Below are 20,694 nucleotides of genomic sequence, written 5' to 3' on the forward strand. Positions count from 1 at the left end.
TTGTTCTTTATAGTTGAGATTTACTTGAAAATAATGCAATTGTTGCTTAGTTGCTTTTTTCATTAATTAGGCTATTTTCTCTTGAACCACTAGAAACTCATGGACAATATAGACACAGATATAACAATTCATACTATATATGAATACATTTTTTGAAGTCATTGAAGTACCAAAGTCACCATAGATTGCCATAGATTAACCGTTAATTACAAAAATTACAGAAGATTCCAGTAGCTTCAGTAAATTACCAGTAGCTTTGTAACTCTAGCTCTGAGTGGCGAGGGGAAAACTGAAAATTGGCAGAGAGGTTTGGAACTCTCTTTCTTATTGGTCTGTTAACTGATTTACTGAATGGTGATGTCTGTCACCAGACAGGCCAAAACTCCATCCCATCAAAACAGACTGATATTTCAGGCGACCTTTTCAAATAGCTCTTACTCGAAAAGGGCCTTATCATACATACTGTTCACAATTTCACAGTATTATTCCAACCTTATTTCAACCTACACATGGAAATTGCATTTTTGTGCCAGATAGAACCTTATTACTGAACCCAGATTGACATTTCAGAACTATAAGGTTACATCTGCAATTGCACCCCCTAAAAAAATGATTTTACAAATGTCTCAGGATTTTGATACTCTGCATGGTAGGCCTATCAGACATTTGAGTCTTTTTACTTTTTGTATGCAAACCATTATCTTTTTTTATTTTTATGTAGCTTTTCCTAAACACTATTACAATTGCTGTAGTCTATTGTCTACTATTTGACCTACTAATTTATATTTTATTCCACCATCAAAGCCATAGAAATGACTGTGTGAGCCTATATGAAAATATGTATTAGATAGCATGGCATTATGGGAATTAATCTATTTGCAGCAGGAGCAAAGCTCGCTCCCCAATCATACATTATGCAGACCTCCACACACCCACATTATATTAAAAAAATCATGCTGGTCATGTGCAATAGTAAAGATATGTCAATATTTACCAATTTAAAAAAAAATGTAAATATTTAAAACAACTCTAAGTCCACTTGGATGAATCCGAATGGCTGCATGGGGACTTTCCTCAGTTAAATCGGCTGTTTGATGATGAAGGATAAATCCATCACATGACAACGTGAAGGAAGGGGTTTTAACAGCATGCACGATTGTCCACACCGACACCAGACCAAACAGCCATTTTCTCTCTACATCCCCAAAGCTGTATTAGGCACAGACAGCTAAGGACAGGGAGGCAACATAAGGAGAGAGAAGGGTGCAGTCTGTATTGGAGGTTTCCTCTATATTACTACCCCAGGCATTTCCATTGGAAACCCCTCTTCCCCCCCCCCTTTTTTTTGCAGAAGTACGAAAAGATGTAACGCTTGTGAGGCAGTAAAGAATGGGGGAGGGGTAGAGGAGGCAGGCACGCATACGATACAAGTGAGTGGGAGTAGGGAGGAGAGAGTGGAGGAGGGGTGGAGAGTGTGAGCATCTTTTGCAGTCGTTCAGGCTGGCAGAGAGGCAGTTTGATTGGCTGAGGGGAAGAATAGCGTCACGGCCACACTGAGGGGAGCTCTGAGGATGCACGGCTGAGCTGGGAGGAAACACATTACATTCACTGGGAGTTTGCATGGAGAAGAGCTGAGCCTTCAACCAGCTGCACACTGGGAAGTGACATCTTCTGCAAATTAATACGACCCTCAGGTGATATCGTCTGGACTCAAACATCACCTTAAGGACTCTTCATATCCAGCCGTCGTTGATCCGTCTGCTCTAACAGCTCTCCAGCTATGAACTACCTGCGCCGGCGTCTCTCTGACAGCACCTTCATCTCCAACCTACCCAATGGCTACATGACGGACCTCCAGAGGCCTGATCCCGCTCAGCCGCCTTCCCCAGCTACAGCAGCCCCACCCAAATCTCCCACGGTGGGGTCGACGCCGCCTGTCACCTCCCCTACCCCCTCCCCGGCCCCGGAGAGGAAACCCCAGCCGTCCCAGTCCAGCGGGGCAGGCTTCTTCAGCTCCATAACCAATGTAGTCAAGCAGACTGCTGCCTCAGCAGGGCTGGTGGAGCAGTCCGCGGTCACGACAGCCAAGAAGTTCAAGATCCTCCTGGTCATCGATGAACCACAGCAGGAATGGTGAGCAACGAGCTGTGTCTTGCTGTAGAAAGATGTGATGCGAAGACGTGAATTATTAATGTGTTGATGTATATGTTGTTTTGTAAACCCGAAGCTGTCCTCTTGGCCAGGTCACTGTTGTAAAATAGATATTCTGCTGAGGATCCTTTTTGAAAAGAGGAGCTCTCAGTTGGACCTAGCTTGTGGTAAAGTAAAGGTTTAAGCAACCTGTCAGCCAACAGGTCTGGTGTCCATCAAGCTCTGCAGGTCAGATTTGATCAGGGTACTTGCATGGGTTGTCTGATGCCAGTGCATGTCTATCTAATGACAAAAAACAGATGCAGTGCTCAGGAGGAGAGGAGGAAACAAGGTCCACTGACTGACTCACCATCTTAATGATATTACAGCACCGGGAAGTCTTTTTATGGCTTGCCTCACCCATATACTGTGGTTCCTGCAGTAATTGAATTCGTTGGTTTATGCCCCCTTTGACATGACATTTTTCTAAATTACAGATTGGCCTTGCAGCAGGACGAAAATCCAATATATTTTGAGGAGTTGTTGTTTTTAATCTCAATCATTGGTTTGACTTGCTATTCCAAGAAACCAGTGTGCATTCTGCCACTATTTTGCATATTAGCTCCGTTTCCTGCAACCACCTGTGAGTGTGCGTAAGATATAAACCAATTTAATTGATTCGTCTGATCAACTCAGTGAACTCCAACATGGATTTGCATCATTGCGGAGAAAGCCAATGCCATGAATCTTCAACAACCAGTGAGTGCATGGGAAATGCGTTTGTGTTTTCTTGATTAAGTAAAGACTGCAGTGATGTCCAGTCACCAATGAGGATTCCCTTTCCCACAGACATGGCATCGTTATAGGATGCATTCATGGAAAACATAAGTGATACATAGGCTAGGAGTAGCACTTGAAACATTGAGTGGAAAATGACAATGTTAGTTCAGACAGACTCCTCTCTCTAATGCTGTGTGTTGGGGAGGGGGAGGCAAGGGAGGAGGCAGATCGAGATCTACTTTAAATCAAGCCTCTTTTTCTAACGTTCTGCATAATTTAAGGCAACTGCAGTGTTGTGAGTGAAAAGGTTGACTTATGGTTGATTCCTCTTGAAACGAGAACCAAAGAAATGCTTACATTTTATTTTATTACAAAATGTAATCCATAGAAGGGTTCTTTAGAGGAAGCAGTGTTGAAATATTTTACACTTGTATCTTAAAGCATAATTGAGAAATAGTTAATTGAAGTTGGAATATTTGTGACATTTTGGCCTTACCCAGGCCTCCTTTAAGACTCCATCCTGTTTCATCTCTATGTGCTACAAACCAAACATTGGTGTCATATGAAGCTTTACCAGTTTGGCAAATTCTTCTATATAGTTGCACATAATATACTCTATGGGTATATCAAAGTTCCAGAGCTGGACCTCTGCTTGGGGAATCACCCTTATGATATATTAAAAACAAACCATTACATTTTAAGTGAGAAGTGGGTATTGGTCCCGGAAAAGAAAGGACATTTACATGAGCACCAATGCCTACTCCACCCATGCTCGACCAAGGTTTTCCAGCACACAACTTTGACTTACTACAGTAGCTATGTTAATATATTGTATTTCAAACAACGTCTGTGCAGGTTGCTTAGGATTCAAACCTTCTCAAACAGCCTAATTAACACTCTTCAATGGAATAATGGACTTTACCGTGTCCTGCTATTAAAATGATGTATACAGTGCTTTCAGAAAGTATCCACATCCCTTGAAGTGTTCCACATTTTCTTGTGTTACAGCCTGAGGAGGGGGTTATGCAGGAACCAATGGGTTGCAGGAACGCCCCAAATTGCGGTCCGCAATCACACACTATTAGCAAACTCGCACAGTAGTAAACACCCCACAGTCCCTGCCCATTGCCACTCAACAATGCTCTTTTAAGAGCAACCTAATAATTGAAAATAAGCACACACCGTGCGTGCGTATGCGGGCTGGTGTGTGTGTGTTGGGACAGGGAGGAGGTGTCAAAACTACACACAAAAGGGAATGCTAAAATGTCTCATCCGAGAAGCGAACCCAGGACCTTTGTATTGGTCGTCACGAGTTACCACTGCCAGTCATAAAGTCATAAATCCAATCTATTTCTAACATTTCTCTTCTTAAAATCTGATTTGAAACCTAACCACACTGCTAACCTTGTGCCCAACCCTAACCTTATATTAAGACACATTTTTACGATATAGACCATTTTTACTGTGTGGCTGTGGTAACTAGTGGTATCGCTTACGCTATGAACACTCTCATGAATGCATTCTCTTGACCCAATTTAAATGGACAGTATAGTGATGACAGGATGTTTTTGTTGTTTATTCACTCAGTTCTGATTAAATGTTTATTTTTTGTCTTACTTGGTTATAAAAAAGAGCTGACAGTCACATAGCTAACCAAGTTAGCAAGCATGGCATTTTCCTTTCACTGCACAAAGGTCATGCAAGCAAGCAATGATGTTGGTGGTGTTTCACCTGGGTGCACCCCCCTGGCTACTTTGTACTTGGATGGCGACTTCAGGTTTTCGGGAATACATTGAAAAGTAACTTGACACTTTTTGTTAATCGACTAAGCGCAAATTTGGACTAATGACAAGAAGAAAATTGCATTGACAGAGGAGGAGCGTACTGAATCAATGCATAAGGTAAGGGCTGTACTGTTAGCCAGCTACATTGTAAAGCAAGACATAGTGATTAGTGCATGAGTAACACTAGCTAACTTTTAACACCAAGCTAAAGTTGGTTTTATATTGGGGCGGCAGGGTAGCCTAGTGGTTAGAGCGTTGGACTAGCAACTGAAAGTCTGCAAGTTCAAATCCCCGAGCTGACAAGGTATAAATCTGTCGTTCTGCCCCTGAACAGGCATTTAACCCACTGTTCCTAGGCCATCATTGAAAATAAGAATTTGTTCTTAACTGACTTGCCTAGTAAAAAAATAATAATATTCACACATTTGGATATTCATCAAACATTCATCAGACATTTAACAGACATTCACCAAAAGCCATTTAAAATTATAAAATTGAATAACTAATTCATTCACAGAAACATAAAAATAGATATGATTTATTCTGTAAATGTCTAGCATACTTTTACAATGTTTTTTTATAATAAAAATATACAGTTCTGATTTGATGGAAATACATAATATCTTAAAAATGCAATTTAAAGCTGTATAAATCAATAACTAATTCACCGTTTGTCACAGAATCATCAAACAAGATATGATTTATTCTATAAATGTCTAGCATACTTTTACAACCTTTGTTTTGAATACAAATTCCAGTTTAAATCAAGGGTTTAGCTATTTTGGAATGAAGAACATTTCCAATAACTTTATTTTCAAGAATCTAATTTCCTCTTAACTTTTTGCTCAAGGAGAAGCATAAGAAATGGCGCAAAAACATTTCCAATAACCTTTTTAAGGAATAGCAACTTTGCTTAACTTTCATCTTAAATCTATAGTTAAGGAAAAAATGGCAGTTAAGAAGAAATGTCTTCTTAAGAAGGTTTTGTGGTTGTTCTTGGTGACTGGAATCACAGTAGACTGTTGGCTGAGTGATAAGTAAAGATATAATTAAAGATAGGGCCTAACTCCTCTGCACAGGAGGTGAGCAGGTGGATACCTACAGTATGTTGTCAGGTCCGGGGTTTGTTCTGGGTTTGTTTCATCTAAAGACACTGCATTCATCAAAAAGAGTTTTGAGTGGATGTAAGCCCGTCAATCACCAGCTCCGAGTCCAAATCCTTATCCGTAAGCTACAGTATGTCTCAGTGAGAGACAGAATACAGTCATCTCTGAATACATGTTGAAACGAACATCGACTTGCAGTTCATCAGTTTTGTTAGGGAAAATAATTGCCATTTGCTAGAATGGCCAGAGGAATGCGCAGCAGAGACTGACACTTCGCCCTTTCCCGGACTAACCCTCTTACCCAGTTCTCACCTTGCGGTGTAGCTCGCTGGTAGAATCCCTTTGACCAGTATTATGGGGGTGGCAGGTAGCCTAGTGGTTAGAGTGTTGGGCCAGTAATCAAAGGGTTGCTACATCAAGTCCCAGAGCTGACAAGGTAAAACTCTGTTGTTCTACCCCTGAACAAGGCAGTTAACCCCCTGTTCCTAGGCTGTCATTGTAAATAATAATTTGTTCTTAACTGACTTGCCTCGTTAAATAAAGGATCAAATGCGTCAAGGTTTGAGTAAATTAAATCCGAGGGAGCATTGGCATTTGGGGGATTATTCCATTGGAGAAGAAACTCCCTGCTGTACTGGATCTGTGTTGAAAGATATTGATGACTTTGTGCCAGGTGTCCACAATAAAAAAAAGACAGCTAACTCAATATTCCTGAAAGAAATTAGAGGACTAGTTCAACATGGCTCTTTCTAATTAATTGATATATATATAAATAATTGCATTCAGTGATTTAAAACAGTGATCTAAAACTGGACAAATACAAAATAACAGTCAAAGAAACACCTTTCTGCTGGTTGCTGCAAGAGCAATATTATTATTATTTACCGAGGCAAGTCAGTTAAGAACAAATTTTTATTTTCAATGACAGCCTAGGAACAGTGGGTTAACTGCCTGTTCAGGGGCAGAATGACAGATTTGTACCTTGTCAGCTTGGGGGGTTTGAACTTTCAACTGTCCAGTTACTAGTCCAACACTCTAACCACTAAGCTACCCTGCCACCCCAGCATCTAGACCTTGACTTTGCTCTTGTTACTTGGGTCCTCTGCTGATTCTCCTCAGACATACTGTATGTTGCTACACTACATGTCAAAAGTATGTGGACATCTCATTCCAAAATCATGGGCATTAGTATGGAGTTGGTCCCCCCTTTGCTGATATGACAGCCTGCACTCTTCTGTGAAGGCTTTCCACTAGATGTTGGAACATTGCTGCGGGGACTTGCTTCCATTCAGCCATAAGAGCATTAGTGAGGTCGGGCACTGACGTTGGGCGATTAGGCTTGGCTCGCAGTCGATGTTCCAATTCATCCCAAAGGTGTTCGATGGGGTTAAGGTCAGGGCATTGTGCAGAACAGTCAAGTTCTTCCAAACCAATCTTGACAAACCATGGATCTCGCTTTGTGCATGGGAGCATTGTCATGCTGAAACAGGAAATGGCCTTCCCCAAACTGTTGCCACAAAGTTGGAAGCACAGAATAGTCTAGAACGTCATTCATTGTATGCTGTGGTGTTAACATTTCCCTTCACTCGAACTAAGGGGCCTATCCCGAATCATAAATAAGAGCCCCAGACCATTATTCCTCCTCCACAAAACTTTACAGTTGGCACTAGGCATTGAGGCAGATGCCTTTCTCCTGGCATCCGCCAAACCCAGATTCGTCCGTCAGACTGCCAGATGGTGAAGCGTGATTTATCACTCCAGAGAATGCGTTTCCACTGCTCCAGAATCCAATAGCGGCGAGTTTTACACCACTCCAGCTGACACTTAGCATTGGTGATTATAGGCTTGTGTGCGGCTGCTCGGCCATAGAAACCCATTTCATTAAGCTCCCGACGAACAGTTCTTGTGCTGATGTTGCTTCCAGAGGCAGTTTGGAACTTGGTAGTTTGTGTTGCAACCGAGGACAGGGTATTTTTTACATGCTACGCACTCGGCGGTCCCATTCTGTGAGCTTGTGTAGCCTACTACTTTGCGGCTGAGCCGTTGTTGCTCCTAGATGTTTCCACTTCACAATAACAGCACTTGTAGATGACTGGGGCAGCTCTAGCAGGGCAGAAATTTGACGAACTGCCCTGCTAAAGGTGCGATCCTATGACGGTGCCATGTTGAAAGTCACTGAGCTCTTCAGTAAGGCCATTCTACAGACAATGTTTGTCTATGGAGATTGCATGGCTGTGAGCTCATTTGAAAGGGTGTCCACATACCTTTGTATACAGCACATTCGGAAAGTATTCAGACCCTTTGACTTTTTCCACATTTTGTTACGTTACATATTTTTTTATCCTCATCAATCTACTCAGATTTTTTTGCAAATGTATTAAAAATAAAAAACTGAAATACCTTATTTAGATAAGTATTCAGACCCTTTGCTATGAGACTCGAAATTTGGCTCAGGTGCATCCTGTTTCCATTGATCAATCTTGAGATGTTTCTACAACTTGATTAGAGTTTTGACATGATTTGGAAAGGCACACACCTGTCTATATAAGATCCCACATATCCCACAGTGCATGTCAGAGCGAAAAGCAAGCCATGAGGTCAAAGGAATTGTCCGTAGAGCTCTGAGACAGAATTGTGTTGAGGCACAGATCTGGGGAAGGGTACCAAAAACCTTCTGCAGTATTGAAGGTCCCAAAGAACACAGTGGCCTCCATCATTCTTACATGGAAGAAGTTTGGAAACACCGACTTCCTAGAGGTGGGTGCCCGGCCAAACTGAGCAATCAGGGGAGAAGGGCCTTGGTCAGGGAGGTGACCAAGAACTCGATGGTCACTCTGACAGAGCTCTACAGTTCCTCTGTGGAGATAGGAAAACCTTCCAGAAGGAAAACCATCTCTGCAGCACTCCACCAATCAGGCCTTTATGGTAGAGTGGCCAGACGGAAGCCACTCCTCAGTAAAAGGCATAACAGCCCGCTTGGAGTTTGCCAAGAGGCACCTAAAGGACTCTGACCATGAGAAACAAGATTCTCTGGTCTGACGTTACCAAGATTGAACTCTTTGGCCTGAACGGAAACTTGGCACCATCCCTACGGTGAAGCATGGTGGTGGTAGCATCATGCTTTGGGGATGTTTTTCAGCTGCATGTACTGGGAGACTAGTCAGGATCAAGGGAAAGATGAATGGAGCAAAGTACAGAAAAATCCTGCTTCAGAGAACTCAGGACCTCAGACTGGGGTGAAGGTTCACCTTCCAACAGGACAACGACCCTAAGCACACAGCCAAGACAATGCAGGAGTGGCTTTGGAACAAGTCTCTGAATGTCCTTGAGTGGCCAAGCCAGAGGGGGACTGGAATCCAATCAAACATCTCTGGAGAGACCTGAAAATAGTGTGCAGTGACGCTCCCCATTAAACCTGGCAGAGCTTGAGAGGATCTGCAGAGCAGAACGGGAGAAACTCCTCAAATATAGGTGTGCCAGGCTTGTAAGTCATATCAAAGAAGACACAAGGCTATAATTGTTGCCAAAGGTGCTTAAACAATGTACTGAGTAAACGGTCTGAATACCTGTGTAAATTTGATATTTCAGTTTATTTTATTCTGTACATTTGCAAAAATGTATAAAAACCTATTTTTGCTTCGTCATTACGGGGTATTTTTTGTAGATTGATTAGGGAAAAAACAATTTAATCAATTTCTGAATAAGGCTGTAACGTAACAAAATGTGGATACAGTCAAGGGGTATAAATACTATCCTAATGGACTGTATATAGTGTGTACACAGTAGGCTATGCAGATGGCAACTGCAGCCTGAGGGACATATCTGTGTCTGGATGACATGCTGCTTGATGGATAGTGGCTATTCAAGGTTGTGTCCTGTGTATGTGCATGATTCATCTCACCATGCAAAATGGATGCTACTACAATAACATGGGCAGAGTGGACACATTACATTTATTGGAATTTGGCATACTGCAGATGCATTTATTATATTGGTGTGTATGTTAAATCCGTGCAAGCTCCGTTTAACAAAAATGACCACTATGCTTGCACTGCAGATATGCTGTAGCCTAGGTCTAAGTAATGCTTGATATTTAAATTCAAGTCACGTTGCATCACGAGTGATTTAGCCCATTTAGGTAATAGAAGCCCAGATCAAAACTAATAGGATCATACTCATTTCATTTGAAAGGATGCCATGTCTTTTGGCTCTACATAAAAGCAGACTGTCAACAGCCTAAGAGGAAATAAAATCATTGTTTTCTTACAGGATTTGTCAATGTATTGGCAATCATTAAATAATACCATATAATGTCAAACATCAAAAGCCTGGAGTTTATCAAACGGTCAACAGTTATGGAAACATTGAAGACATCTGAGTAAATAACATAACCTTTAAAACGACATTAAAAACAACCGTGTGTATCAGTGTTGAAACCAGCAGGCCACATCAATACAAAACAGATATTTTCTGTTAGAAAAAACTCAGTAATTTCTGGCTCCTAAACCTTTTCCAAAAACCCATAGCCATCAGCTGAAAGATTTGTGCAGCTCAGTATTGAAGCCTCCCTGTTTCATGTTTCAACCACTTAGCCACTAGAAAGACCTGCCGCTCAGTCTCAAAGCCTGCCTCAGGCCCAAGCACCACATACATATTTAATGTGTCTACAATATGAGTCAGTTCTGAGGCCCTCTCTCATTTTACACTCTTTGGGATTGGTGGCCAACACTGACTCAATCACGTCACACCTGCTTCCGGGTTTGGGCAGCAACAAAGGCTCTTCATTTCTGTCTATCTCTGACCATGTTCTCCACCATGTCCCGTCTCTGCTGATGTTGTTGGAGCTCTGTCTCCACCTCTGTATTCCAATGAACATCTATTCTTGGGATCGAGTCTCTGAACTCTTTCTCAGAAAATATCCAGTCCAATGTGTGATGCAAGAACCAGGCCATCAGTGAAGTCTTCTAGAGTAGAATACAAGGTCCATAGTATTTCTCTTGCCTGATTTTCTGTTGTTTGCCACATGACCTAATTTCAACCCAGGTTGAAGAGTAAGGCACAAACTTGATCAAGTCCAGACTTCACACCTTCCGGTTACTAGTCCAACGCTCTAACCACTACGCTACCCTGCCGCTTGTGTTCTTTGTTTCCACAGTTGCTGTAGAACTGTATTATGATGTTAACAACATGGGTGGGGATTCCATGAATTTGTAAGTTCTTCCATAGGCTTTCGTGGTGGATGCTGTTGAAAGCCTTCTAGAAGCGAATAAAGTTGATGCAGAGCTGCTGTTGCTACTCACTACATTGCACAATGATGCTCCTGAGTCCGAAGATATGGTCTGTACAGCTCCTTCATCCCCTAACACCCCACTTGCTAGTTTCCTTTAGCGCTTTGTCTACAGCTGAAGATATTCGTTGTACGATGATCTTGCAAAATATCTTCCTGGGAACTGTGAAGTGTGCAATGCCCTTCCAGTTGTTGCAGTCCGGTAGTGTGACCTTCTTAGGTGACTCCCTTTGTCCAATCTGAAGGCATCTTTCCATTCATCCAGATATCAGTGAAGAGTGGAAGAAGGATGTTTTGCAGCCAAGACCGATGTTAGCCATTGGTTATCAGAACCTGAACCTTTCCCATTGTTTATGTCTCAATCTTCTGGATGTGCCACAGATTAGGTTAGTGAATTTGTATACTGTTCCTTGCTGGTTACTTGCCGCTGCTTTTTCAGCTGCACTTGCCAGCTCCTCCAGGTAGACCCGTTTGTCTCTTCTTACTAGCCTTTTGACTCGTGTGTCGATTTTTCTGTGCTGCTCCTCCAATTTATTTTTCAGCCTTTGTAATTTGGCATCTGTTGTTTTCTTTTTCAAACAACAGTCAGTCAAGGGGAGACGGGAGTGTGAGGAGTAGGAGAGCTATGGGAGTTTTGCCTCGGTCTGATTGCCCTATTGATTTTATTATTTTTATTTAACCTTTATTTACCGAGGCAATTGATTTTATCATTGAATCATTGGCCATCGTTAATCATTGGGCTTTTAGGTTGTAGTCGTATTTCATAAGGATTAGTTGTTTGACTATAGGCCTTTACTCAGATGAGTGTAGAAATTAGCTTTTCTTTCAGTGCCCAATAACGAAATCTTATTAGAATGCCTGTGGTGGTGATTCATTGTTCAGAAACATTCCCGCTGTCACCTTGAAAAGCATAGGCCAAGTTACAGACATGGATGTGATGAATGCATAATCACTTATTTGTCTATGAGTCTGGGATACTAAAATAGCAGATATTATGTTTCAACAATAACGGTATTTAACCCATACAATGGTTAGGTAGATATCCACAGACAACATACAGTATCAGGCTATATCTTTTGTGTATCCTGTGTCTCCTGCATTTAGCACAGACACTAAAATGGAACCAGACAGGAATACTCCAGTCTCACTACCAACTGATGGAAAAAAAGACTAGGCAATGAGCACTGGTAAACAGAAACCAGTCTGAATTTTGAATGATAGCAATGCACAATGTTTTTCTCACAAATTACACCTATTATGTCCTTATTATTATGGTTGTGAATGTCAGTGCTGACAGTCCCTGTAACTTGGCAAATCACTACAGGCATTTAAGAAACGTTTTCTCCCCTTCTCGACTATTTGAATTAGTGGTTGCCAAGGAGCGCTAGACAAAGATTAATACAGTGCTATAGGAATGTTCTGAAAGCATGATTAACCTGGAGAATAACTAGCATAGTAGTATAATGACCAAAGCTTGCCTCAGTGACAGTGATTATGACAAATCATCCCTCCGTTATTGTGATTATATTTTTAACAAATGTAATGAAAACGCAATTAGAAGCAATTGCTCTCAAATATTTCACTGTGTCAATTTATTGTAAAAATGATCTTTGTTTTTAAGTGGTGTAGTGATGGTGATGTGCTAGCTTTTTGTGAATATGTCCTGACTTCTTTAGGTGTATGAGAGGACATGGTGTCAGTTCTGACATGACCCTCTCCCACTGCTGTTCCCATTGTCCACCACATACAGTACCAGTCAAAAGTTTGGACACACCTACTCCTTCAAGGATATTTCTTAATTTTTTTACTATTTTCTACATTGTATAATAGTAGTGAAGACATCAAAACTATGAAATTGCACATATGGAATCATGTAGCAACCAAAAAAGTGTTAAACAAATCTAAATATATTTTACATTCTTCAAAGTAACCAACTCAATTGGGTTGAGGTCAGGTGATTGTGGATGCCAGGTCATCTGATGCAGCACTCAATCAATCTCCTTGGTCAAATAGCCCTTACACAGCCTGGAACCTGTATTTTGAGTCATTTTCCTGTTGAAAAACAAATGATAGTCCCCACTAAACGCAAACCAGATGGGATGGTGTATCGGTGCAGAATGCTGTGGTAGCCATGCTGTTAAGTGTGCATTGAATTCTAAATAAATCACTGAAAGTATCACCAGCAAGCACCCCCACACCATCACACCTCCTCTTCCATGCTTCACGGTGGGAACCACACATGCGGAGATCATCCGTTCACCTACTCTGCGTCTCACAAAGGCGGTTGGAACGAAAAATCTCAAATTTGGACTCATTAAACCAAAGGACAGATTTCCACCGGTCTAATGTCCATTGCTCGTGTTTCTTGGCCCAAGCAAATCTCTTCTTCTTATTGGCGTCCTTTCTTTGCAGCAATTCGACCATGAAGGCCTGATTCACTGTCTCCTCTGAATAGTTGATGTTGAGATGTGTCTGTTACTGGAACTCTGTGAAGCATTTATTTGGGCTGCAATTTCTGAGGTTGGTAACTCTAATGAACGTATCCTCTGCAGCAGAGGTAACTCTGGGTCTTCCTTCCATGAGCCAGTTTCATCATAGCCATAGCGCTTGATGGTTTTTGCGACTGCACTTGAAGAAAATGTAAAAGTTCTTGAAATGTTCTGAATTGACTGACCTTTGAGCTGTTCTTGACATAATATGGACTTGGTCTTTTACCAAATAGGGCTATCTTCTGTATACCACTCCGACCTTGTCACAACACAACTGATTGGCTCAAATTCATTAAGAAAGAAAGAAATTCTACAAATTAACTTTTAACAAGGTACACCTGTTAATTGAAATGCATTTCAGGTGACTACCTCATGAAACTGGTTGAGAGAATGCCAAGAGTGTGCAAAGCTGTCACCAAGGCAAAGGGTGACTACTTTGAAAATTTTAAATATTAAATATAATGAACACTTTTTTGGTTACTACATGAATCCATATGTGTTATTTCATAGTTTTGATGTCTTCACTATTATTCTATGTAGAAAATAGTAAAAAATAAAGTAAGTGACTCCAAACTTTTGACTGGTACCGTAGATTGCGTTGTCCTCTTAGCAGAGATCATGGCTTGAAGACTGACCCAGGACTGTATATCAAATCAACTGTTTGACACTGCCACCCTCTAATGCCATTAGCCTATACATTAGCCTATACATTTACTGTGCAAAGTACAAATCTTTATGATATCAAACTCCTCTTTCTGCATACAATGCAAATAACATTAGGAAGTGTTGTTTCCCTTGTCAAAATACATGATCTGCATCTGCATCTTATACATTCAGCATGACTCCACACTCTTAGATAAAAGGGTTCCAAAAGGGTTCTTCAGCTGTCCCCATAGGTTAACCCTTTATGGTTCCAGGTAGACTCTTTCAGGTTACATGTCAAACCCTCTGTACAAAGTGTTCAACATCAAAGGGTTCAACATCAGCCCGAATACAACAGGTGTAGGTAGACCTTATCGTGAAATTCCTACTTACAAGCACATAACCAACAATGCCATTTTAAGAAAATAGAGTTCATAAAATATTTAATAAACAAACAAAAGTTTTTTTTTAAAATAGCACAACCCTCAAAGTGATAGATAATAAACAGTGAGTAGCAGCAGCATAAAAACAGGGGGGGGGGTGTCAATGCAAATAGGCCAGGTGGCCATTTATTTAATTGTTCAGCAGTCTTATGGCTTGGGGGTGAAAGCTGTTAAGGAGCCTTTTGGATCTAGTCTTGGTCCCAGGGTCCTTAGCTTAGTGATGAGCTTTGTGGGCATTTTGGTGTTGAACACTGGGCTGTAGTCAAAGAACAGCATTCTCACATGGATGTTGCTTTTGTCCAGGTGGGAAAGAGCAGTGAGGAGTGTGATTGAGATTGCCTCGTCTGTGGATGTGTTGAGGTGGTGTGCAAGTTGGAGTGGATCTTCCGGGATGATGGTGTTGATGTGAATCATGACCAGCCTTTCAAAGCACTTCATGGCTACTGACATGAGTGCTACAGGGTGGTAGCCATTTAGGCAAGATACCTTCGCTTTCTTGGGCACAGGGACTGCTTGAAACATGTAGGTCTAACAGACTCGGTCAGGGAGACGTTGAAAATGTCAGTGAAGACACTTGCCAGTTAATCAGCACATGCTCTGAGTACACGTCCTGGTAATCCGCCTGGCCCCACGGACTTGTGAATTTTGACCTGTTTAAAGGTTTTGCTCACATCGGCTACAGGGAGCGTGATCACACAGTCTTCCGGAACAGCTGGTGCTCTCAAGCATTCTTCAGTGTTGCTTGCCTCGAAGCGAGCATAAAAGGCATTTGGCCTGTCTGGTACACTCTCTTTTATGCTGGGCAGCTCACGGCTGGGTTTCCCATTGTAGTCCGTCATATTTTGTAAGCCCTGCCACATCCGACGAGCACCAGAGCCGGTGTAGTAGGATTCAATCTTAGTATTGAAGCTTTGTCTGAGGGTATAGCGGGATTTCTTATAAGCGTCCGGATTAGTGTCCCACTCCTTGAAGGTGGCAGCTCTAACATTTAGCTCGGTGAAGATGTTGCCTGTGATCTATGTCATCTGGGTGGGATATGTACTTATGGTCACTGTGGGGACGACGTTGTTGATGCACTTATTGATGAAGCCGGTGACTGAGGTGGTATACTCCTCAATGCCATTGGATGAATCACTGAACATATTCCAGTCTATGCTAGCAAAACAGTCCTGTAGCGTAGCATCTGCGTCATCTACGTAAGCCGGAATCAGGAGTATAGAATTATGGTCAGATTTTCCAAATGGAGGGCGAGGGAGAGCTTTGTATGCGTCTCTGTGTGTGGAGTAAAGGTGGTCTCTAGGTTTTTTTTTCATCTGGTTGCACATTTCACATCCTTGTGGAAATTAGGTAAAACTCATTTAAGTTTCCCTGCATTAAAGTCCCCGGCCACTAGGAGTGCCGCTTCTGGATGAGCATTTTCTTGTTTGTTTATGGCTCGTTGAGTGTGGTCTTAGAGCCAGCATCGGTTTGTGGTGGTAAATAGACAGCTCCAAAAGTACAGATGAAAACTCTCTCCATTTATAGTGTGATCTACAGCTTATCATGAGGTACTCTACCTCATGTGAGCAATACCTCAAGACTACCTTTAATATTATACATTGCACACTAGCTGTTATTGTAAAATAGACCCACATCCCCACCACTCATCTTACCGGACGTAGCTGTTCTGTCCTGCCGATGCACGGAAAACCCAGCCAACTGTATATTATCCATGTCATCGTTCAGCCACGACTCGATTACAATTTTTAATGTCCAGTTGGTAGGATAATCTCGGACGGAGTTTATCCAGATTATTCTCCAGTGATTACACGTTGGCCAATTGAACGGATGGTAGAGGCGGGTTACACACTCGCCGACAAATTCTCACAAGGCACCTTGATCTGCGCCCCCTGTATCTCCTTATTTTCTACATGTGAATGATGGGGGTTTGGGCCTTGTCCAGGAGCAACATTATATCCTTCGTGTCAGATTCATTCAAGAAAAAATCTTTGTCCAGTTTGAGGTGAGTAATTGCTGTTCTGATATCCAGAAACTATTTTCGGTCATAAGAGATGGTAGCATCAACATTATGTACAAAATAAGTTACAAACAATGCGAAACAACACAGAAAATAACACAATTGGTTAGGAGCCAAAATGGGTTCTATATGGAACCAAAATGATTCTATCTGCAACAAAAAAAGGGTTCTTCAAAGTGTTATTCTATGGGGACAGCCGAAGAACCCTTTAAGGTTCTAGATAGCACCTTTTTCTCTAAGAGTGCATGAACAACTGTGTATAAAGACAACACTGTGATGTCAGAGGTTGTTGAACTTGAGTTGAACTGTCTATAGATAAACTATAGCCAAGAACCAAGACAAAGTGTGGGAACAGTCTTCCTTTGTTAAACAGAACTGGGACAGCACTCACTCACAGAATGCCTGCTCAGTACAATATCATCCTGCCTCAGAAGGAAATATTAGAAACAAAGCAGCACTTATATTCACTAGCTGTTCTTTGCTTGCTACCTGTTTGAAGTGGCAGAGTGGCATGTCAATTTCCCCTCAACTGACAGGCTTTCAATTGCATACTCACTTAGTGGTTCTGTATTGACTTTGTGCATTGCAGAAATGAAGCATATAGGCCAGATCACCTATCACCATTATTCTGGAAGTGTCACAAATATGGCATGCTACAGAGGCCTCTTGAGATACTAACATGATGAATAAACCCAGATATTGGAGGTTAGCATGTCAATCAGGACCAGAAGCTTCCCCCAACCTCTGACACAGGATCAGATAATTTCACCCGGTAAGATTATTTAACCCGGTAAATTGACTGAGAACACATTCTCATTTACAGCAACAACCTGGGGAATAGTTACAGGGGAGAGGAGGGGGGATGAATGAGCCAATTGGAAGCTGGGGATGATTAGGTGACCATGATGGTATGAGGGCCAGATTAGGAATTTAACCAGGACACCAGGGTTAACACCCCTACTCTTACAATAATTGCCATGGGATATTTTAGTCCCATCTGAAAGACCGCACCCTACACAGGGCAATGTCCCCTATCATTGCCCTGGGGCATTGGGACATTTTTTTAGACAAGAGGAAAGAGTGCCTCCTACTGGCCCTCCAACACCACTTCCAGCAGCATCTGGTTTCCCATCCAGGGACCAACCAGGATCAACCCTGACAGGGTAGCCTAGTGGTTAGAGAGTTGGACTAGTAACCGGAAGGTTGCAAGTTCAAGCCCCTGAGCTGACAAGGTACAAATCTATTGATCTGCCCCTGAACAGGCAGTTAACCCACTGTCCCTAGACCGTCATTGAAAATAAGATTTTGTTCTTAACTGACTTGCCTAGTTAAATAAAGGTACAAATAAAAACCCTGACCAACCCTGCTTGGTTTCAGAAACAAGCTGGCAATGGGATGCAGGGTGGTATGCCCGTAATGGTTAACCTTTAGGGATAGATTCATCTAATCCTAGATCTGTAGTTCAAATCAAATGTTATTGGTCACATGGTTAGCAGATGTTATTGCGAGTGTCGCAAAATGCGTGTGCTTCTAGTTCCGACAGTACAGCAATATCCAATTCCACAACAACTACCTAATACATACAAATCTAAGTATAGGAATGGAATAAGAATATATACATGTAAATATATAGATGATGAATGACTGAGTGGCACAGGCAAGATGCAATAGATGGTATAAAATTCAGTATTTACATATGAGATGAGTAATGCAAGTTACTGTATGTAAACATTATTAAAGTGGCTACTCATCCATTTATTAAAGTGGCCAATGATTTCAAGTCTGTATGTAGGCAGCAGCCTCACTATGTTATTGGCTCTGGTGGTTGTTGCCCCTGATGATCTTTTTGGCCTCCTGTGACATCGGGTGCTGTAGGTGTCCTGGAGAGCAAGTCATTTTCCCCCGGTGATGCGTTGTGCAGACCTCACCACCCTCTGGAGAGCCCTGTGGTTATGGGTGGTGCAGTTGCCGTAACAGGTGGTGATGCAGCCCAACAGGATGCTCTCAATTGTGCATCTGTAAAAGTTTGTGAGGGTTTTCGGTGACAAGCCAAATTTCTTCAGCCTTCAGAGCTGTTGTGCCTTCTTCACCACACTATCTGTGTGGGTGGACCATTTAATCCAGAGGTGGCTCACCTAGTGGCCGGGGACTTTAATGCAGGGAAATTTAAATTAGTTTTACCAAATTTGTGCAACCAGAGGGGAAAAAAACTCTAGATCACCTTTACACCACGCACAAAGACTCGTAAAATGCTCCCCCTCGCCCTCCACTTGGCAAATGACCATAATTCTATCCTCCTGATTCCTGCTTACAAGCAAAAAGTTAAGCAGGAAGCACCAGTAACTCAGTCAATAAAAAAGTGGTCAGATGAAGCAGATGCTAAGCTACAAGACTGTTTTGCTAGTACAGACTGGAATATGTTCCGGGATTCTTCCGATGATATTGAAGAGTACATCACATGAGTCACTGGCTTCAATAAGTCAATCGATGATGTCGTCCCCACAGTGACTGTACGTACATACCCCAACCAGAAGCCATAGATTATTGGGCTAAAGGGTAGAACTGCCGCTTTCATGGAGTGGGACTCTAATCCGGAAGTTTATATGAAATCCCGCTATGCCCTCGGACGAACAATCAAACAGGCAAAGCATCAATACAGGACTAAGATCAAATCGTACAACACCGGCTCCGACACTTGTCGAATGTGGCAGGGCTTGCAAACTATTACAAAGGGAAGCACAGCCGAGAGCTGCCCAGTGACACAAGCCTACCAGACAAGCTAAATTACTTCTATGCTCGCTTCAAGGCAAGTAACACTGAAACATGCATGAGAGCGACAGCTGTTCCGGACGACCGTGTGATCACTCTCTCTGCAGCCGATGCAAGTAAGACCTTTAAACAGGTAACATTCACGGCAAGACGGATTACCAGGACGTGTATTCCGAACATGCGCTGACCAACTGGCAATTGTTTTCACTGACATTTTCAACCTCTCCCTGTCTAAGTCTGTAATACCAACATGTTTCAAGCAGACCCCCATAGTCCCTATGCCCAAGAACACTAAGGTAAACTGCCTAAATGACTACCAAATCGTAGCGCTCACATCAACGCTATTATCCCAGAAACCCTAGACCCACTCCAATTTGCATATCGCCCTAACAGATCCACACAATGCAATCTCTATTGCACTCCACACTGCCCTTTCCCACCTGGAAAAAAGGAACACCTATGTGAGAATGCTATTCATTGACAACAGCTCAGAGTTCCACACTTTAGTGTAGCCTCAGACCATAACATTGATGCATACGCTAACTCTGTGAGCGAGTTTATTAGCAAGTGCATCGGTGATGTTGTACGCACAGTGACTATTAAAACCTTCCCTAACCAGAAACCGTGGATTGATGGCAGCATTCGCGCAAAACTGAAAGCACAAACCTCTGCTTTAAATCATGGCAAGGCGACTGGAAACATGACAGAATACAAAGAGTGTAGCTATTCCCTTCGCAAGGCAGTCAAACAAGCTAAGCATCAGTATAGAGACAAAGTAGAGTCGCAATTCAATGACTCAAACATGAGACAATGTCAACAAAACAAAGAAGATGATCATGACTTCAGGAAACAACAGAGGGAGCACCCCCCTATCCACATCGACAGGACAGTAGTGGAGAAGGTGGAAAGTTTTAAGTTCCTCAGCGTACACATCATGGACACACTGAAATGGTCCACCAACACAGACAGCATTGTGAAAAAGGCGCCTCTTCAACCTCAGGAGGCTGAAGAAATTTGGCTTGTCACCGAATACTCACAAACTTTTATAGATGCACAATTGAGAGCATTCTGACGGGCTGTATCCCCACCTGGTATGGCAACTGCTCCACCCACAACCATAAGGCTCTCCAGAGGGTAGTGTGGTCTGCACAACGCATCACCGGTGGAAAACCTACAGCACCCGATGTCACAGGAAGGCACAATGCATCACCGGGGGCAAACGACCTGCCCTCCAGGAAACCTACATC

At 42.3% G+C, this 20,694-nt stretch overlaps 1 protein-coding gene across 1 annotated transcript in view; it reads left to right on the plus strand.

The window, feature by feature from the left end:
• Positions 1–1,447: 1,447 nt before the first annotated feature.
• syn2a (synapsin IIa) overlaps positions 1,448–20,694 on the plus strand; it is a 42,872-nt gene continuing 23,625 nt past the window's right edge. Inside the window, exon 1 of the mRNA XM_064923414.1 lies at positions 1,448–2,133. Within this exon, the coding sequence (XP_064779486.1) occupies positions 1,781–2,133 (353 nt within the window). The 5' untranslated portion in view covers positions 1,448–1,780. The remainder of the gene's footprint in view (positions 2,134–20,694) is intronic.

This window comes from Oncorhynchus masou, chromosome 18 (genome assembly GCF_036934945.1).
Source record: "Oncorhynchus masou masou isolate Uvic2021 chromosome 18, UVic_Omas_1.1, whole genome shotgun sequence".
Lineage (NCBI taxonomy): Eukaryota > Metazoa > Chordata > Actinopteri > Salmoniformes > Salmonidae > Oncorhynchus > Oncorhynchus masou.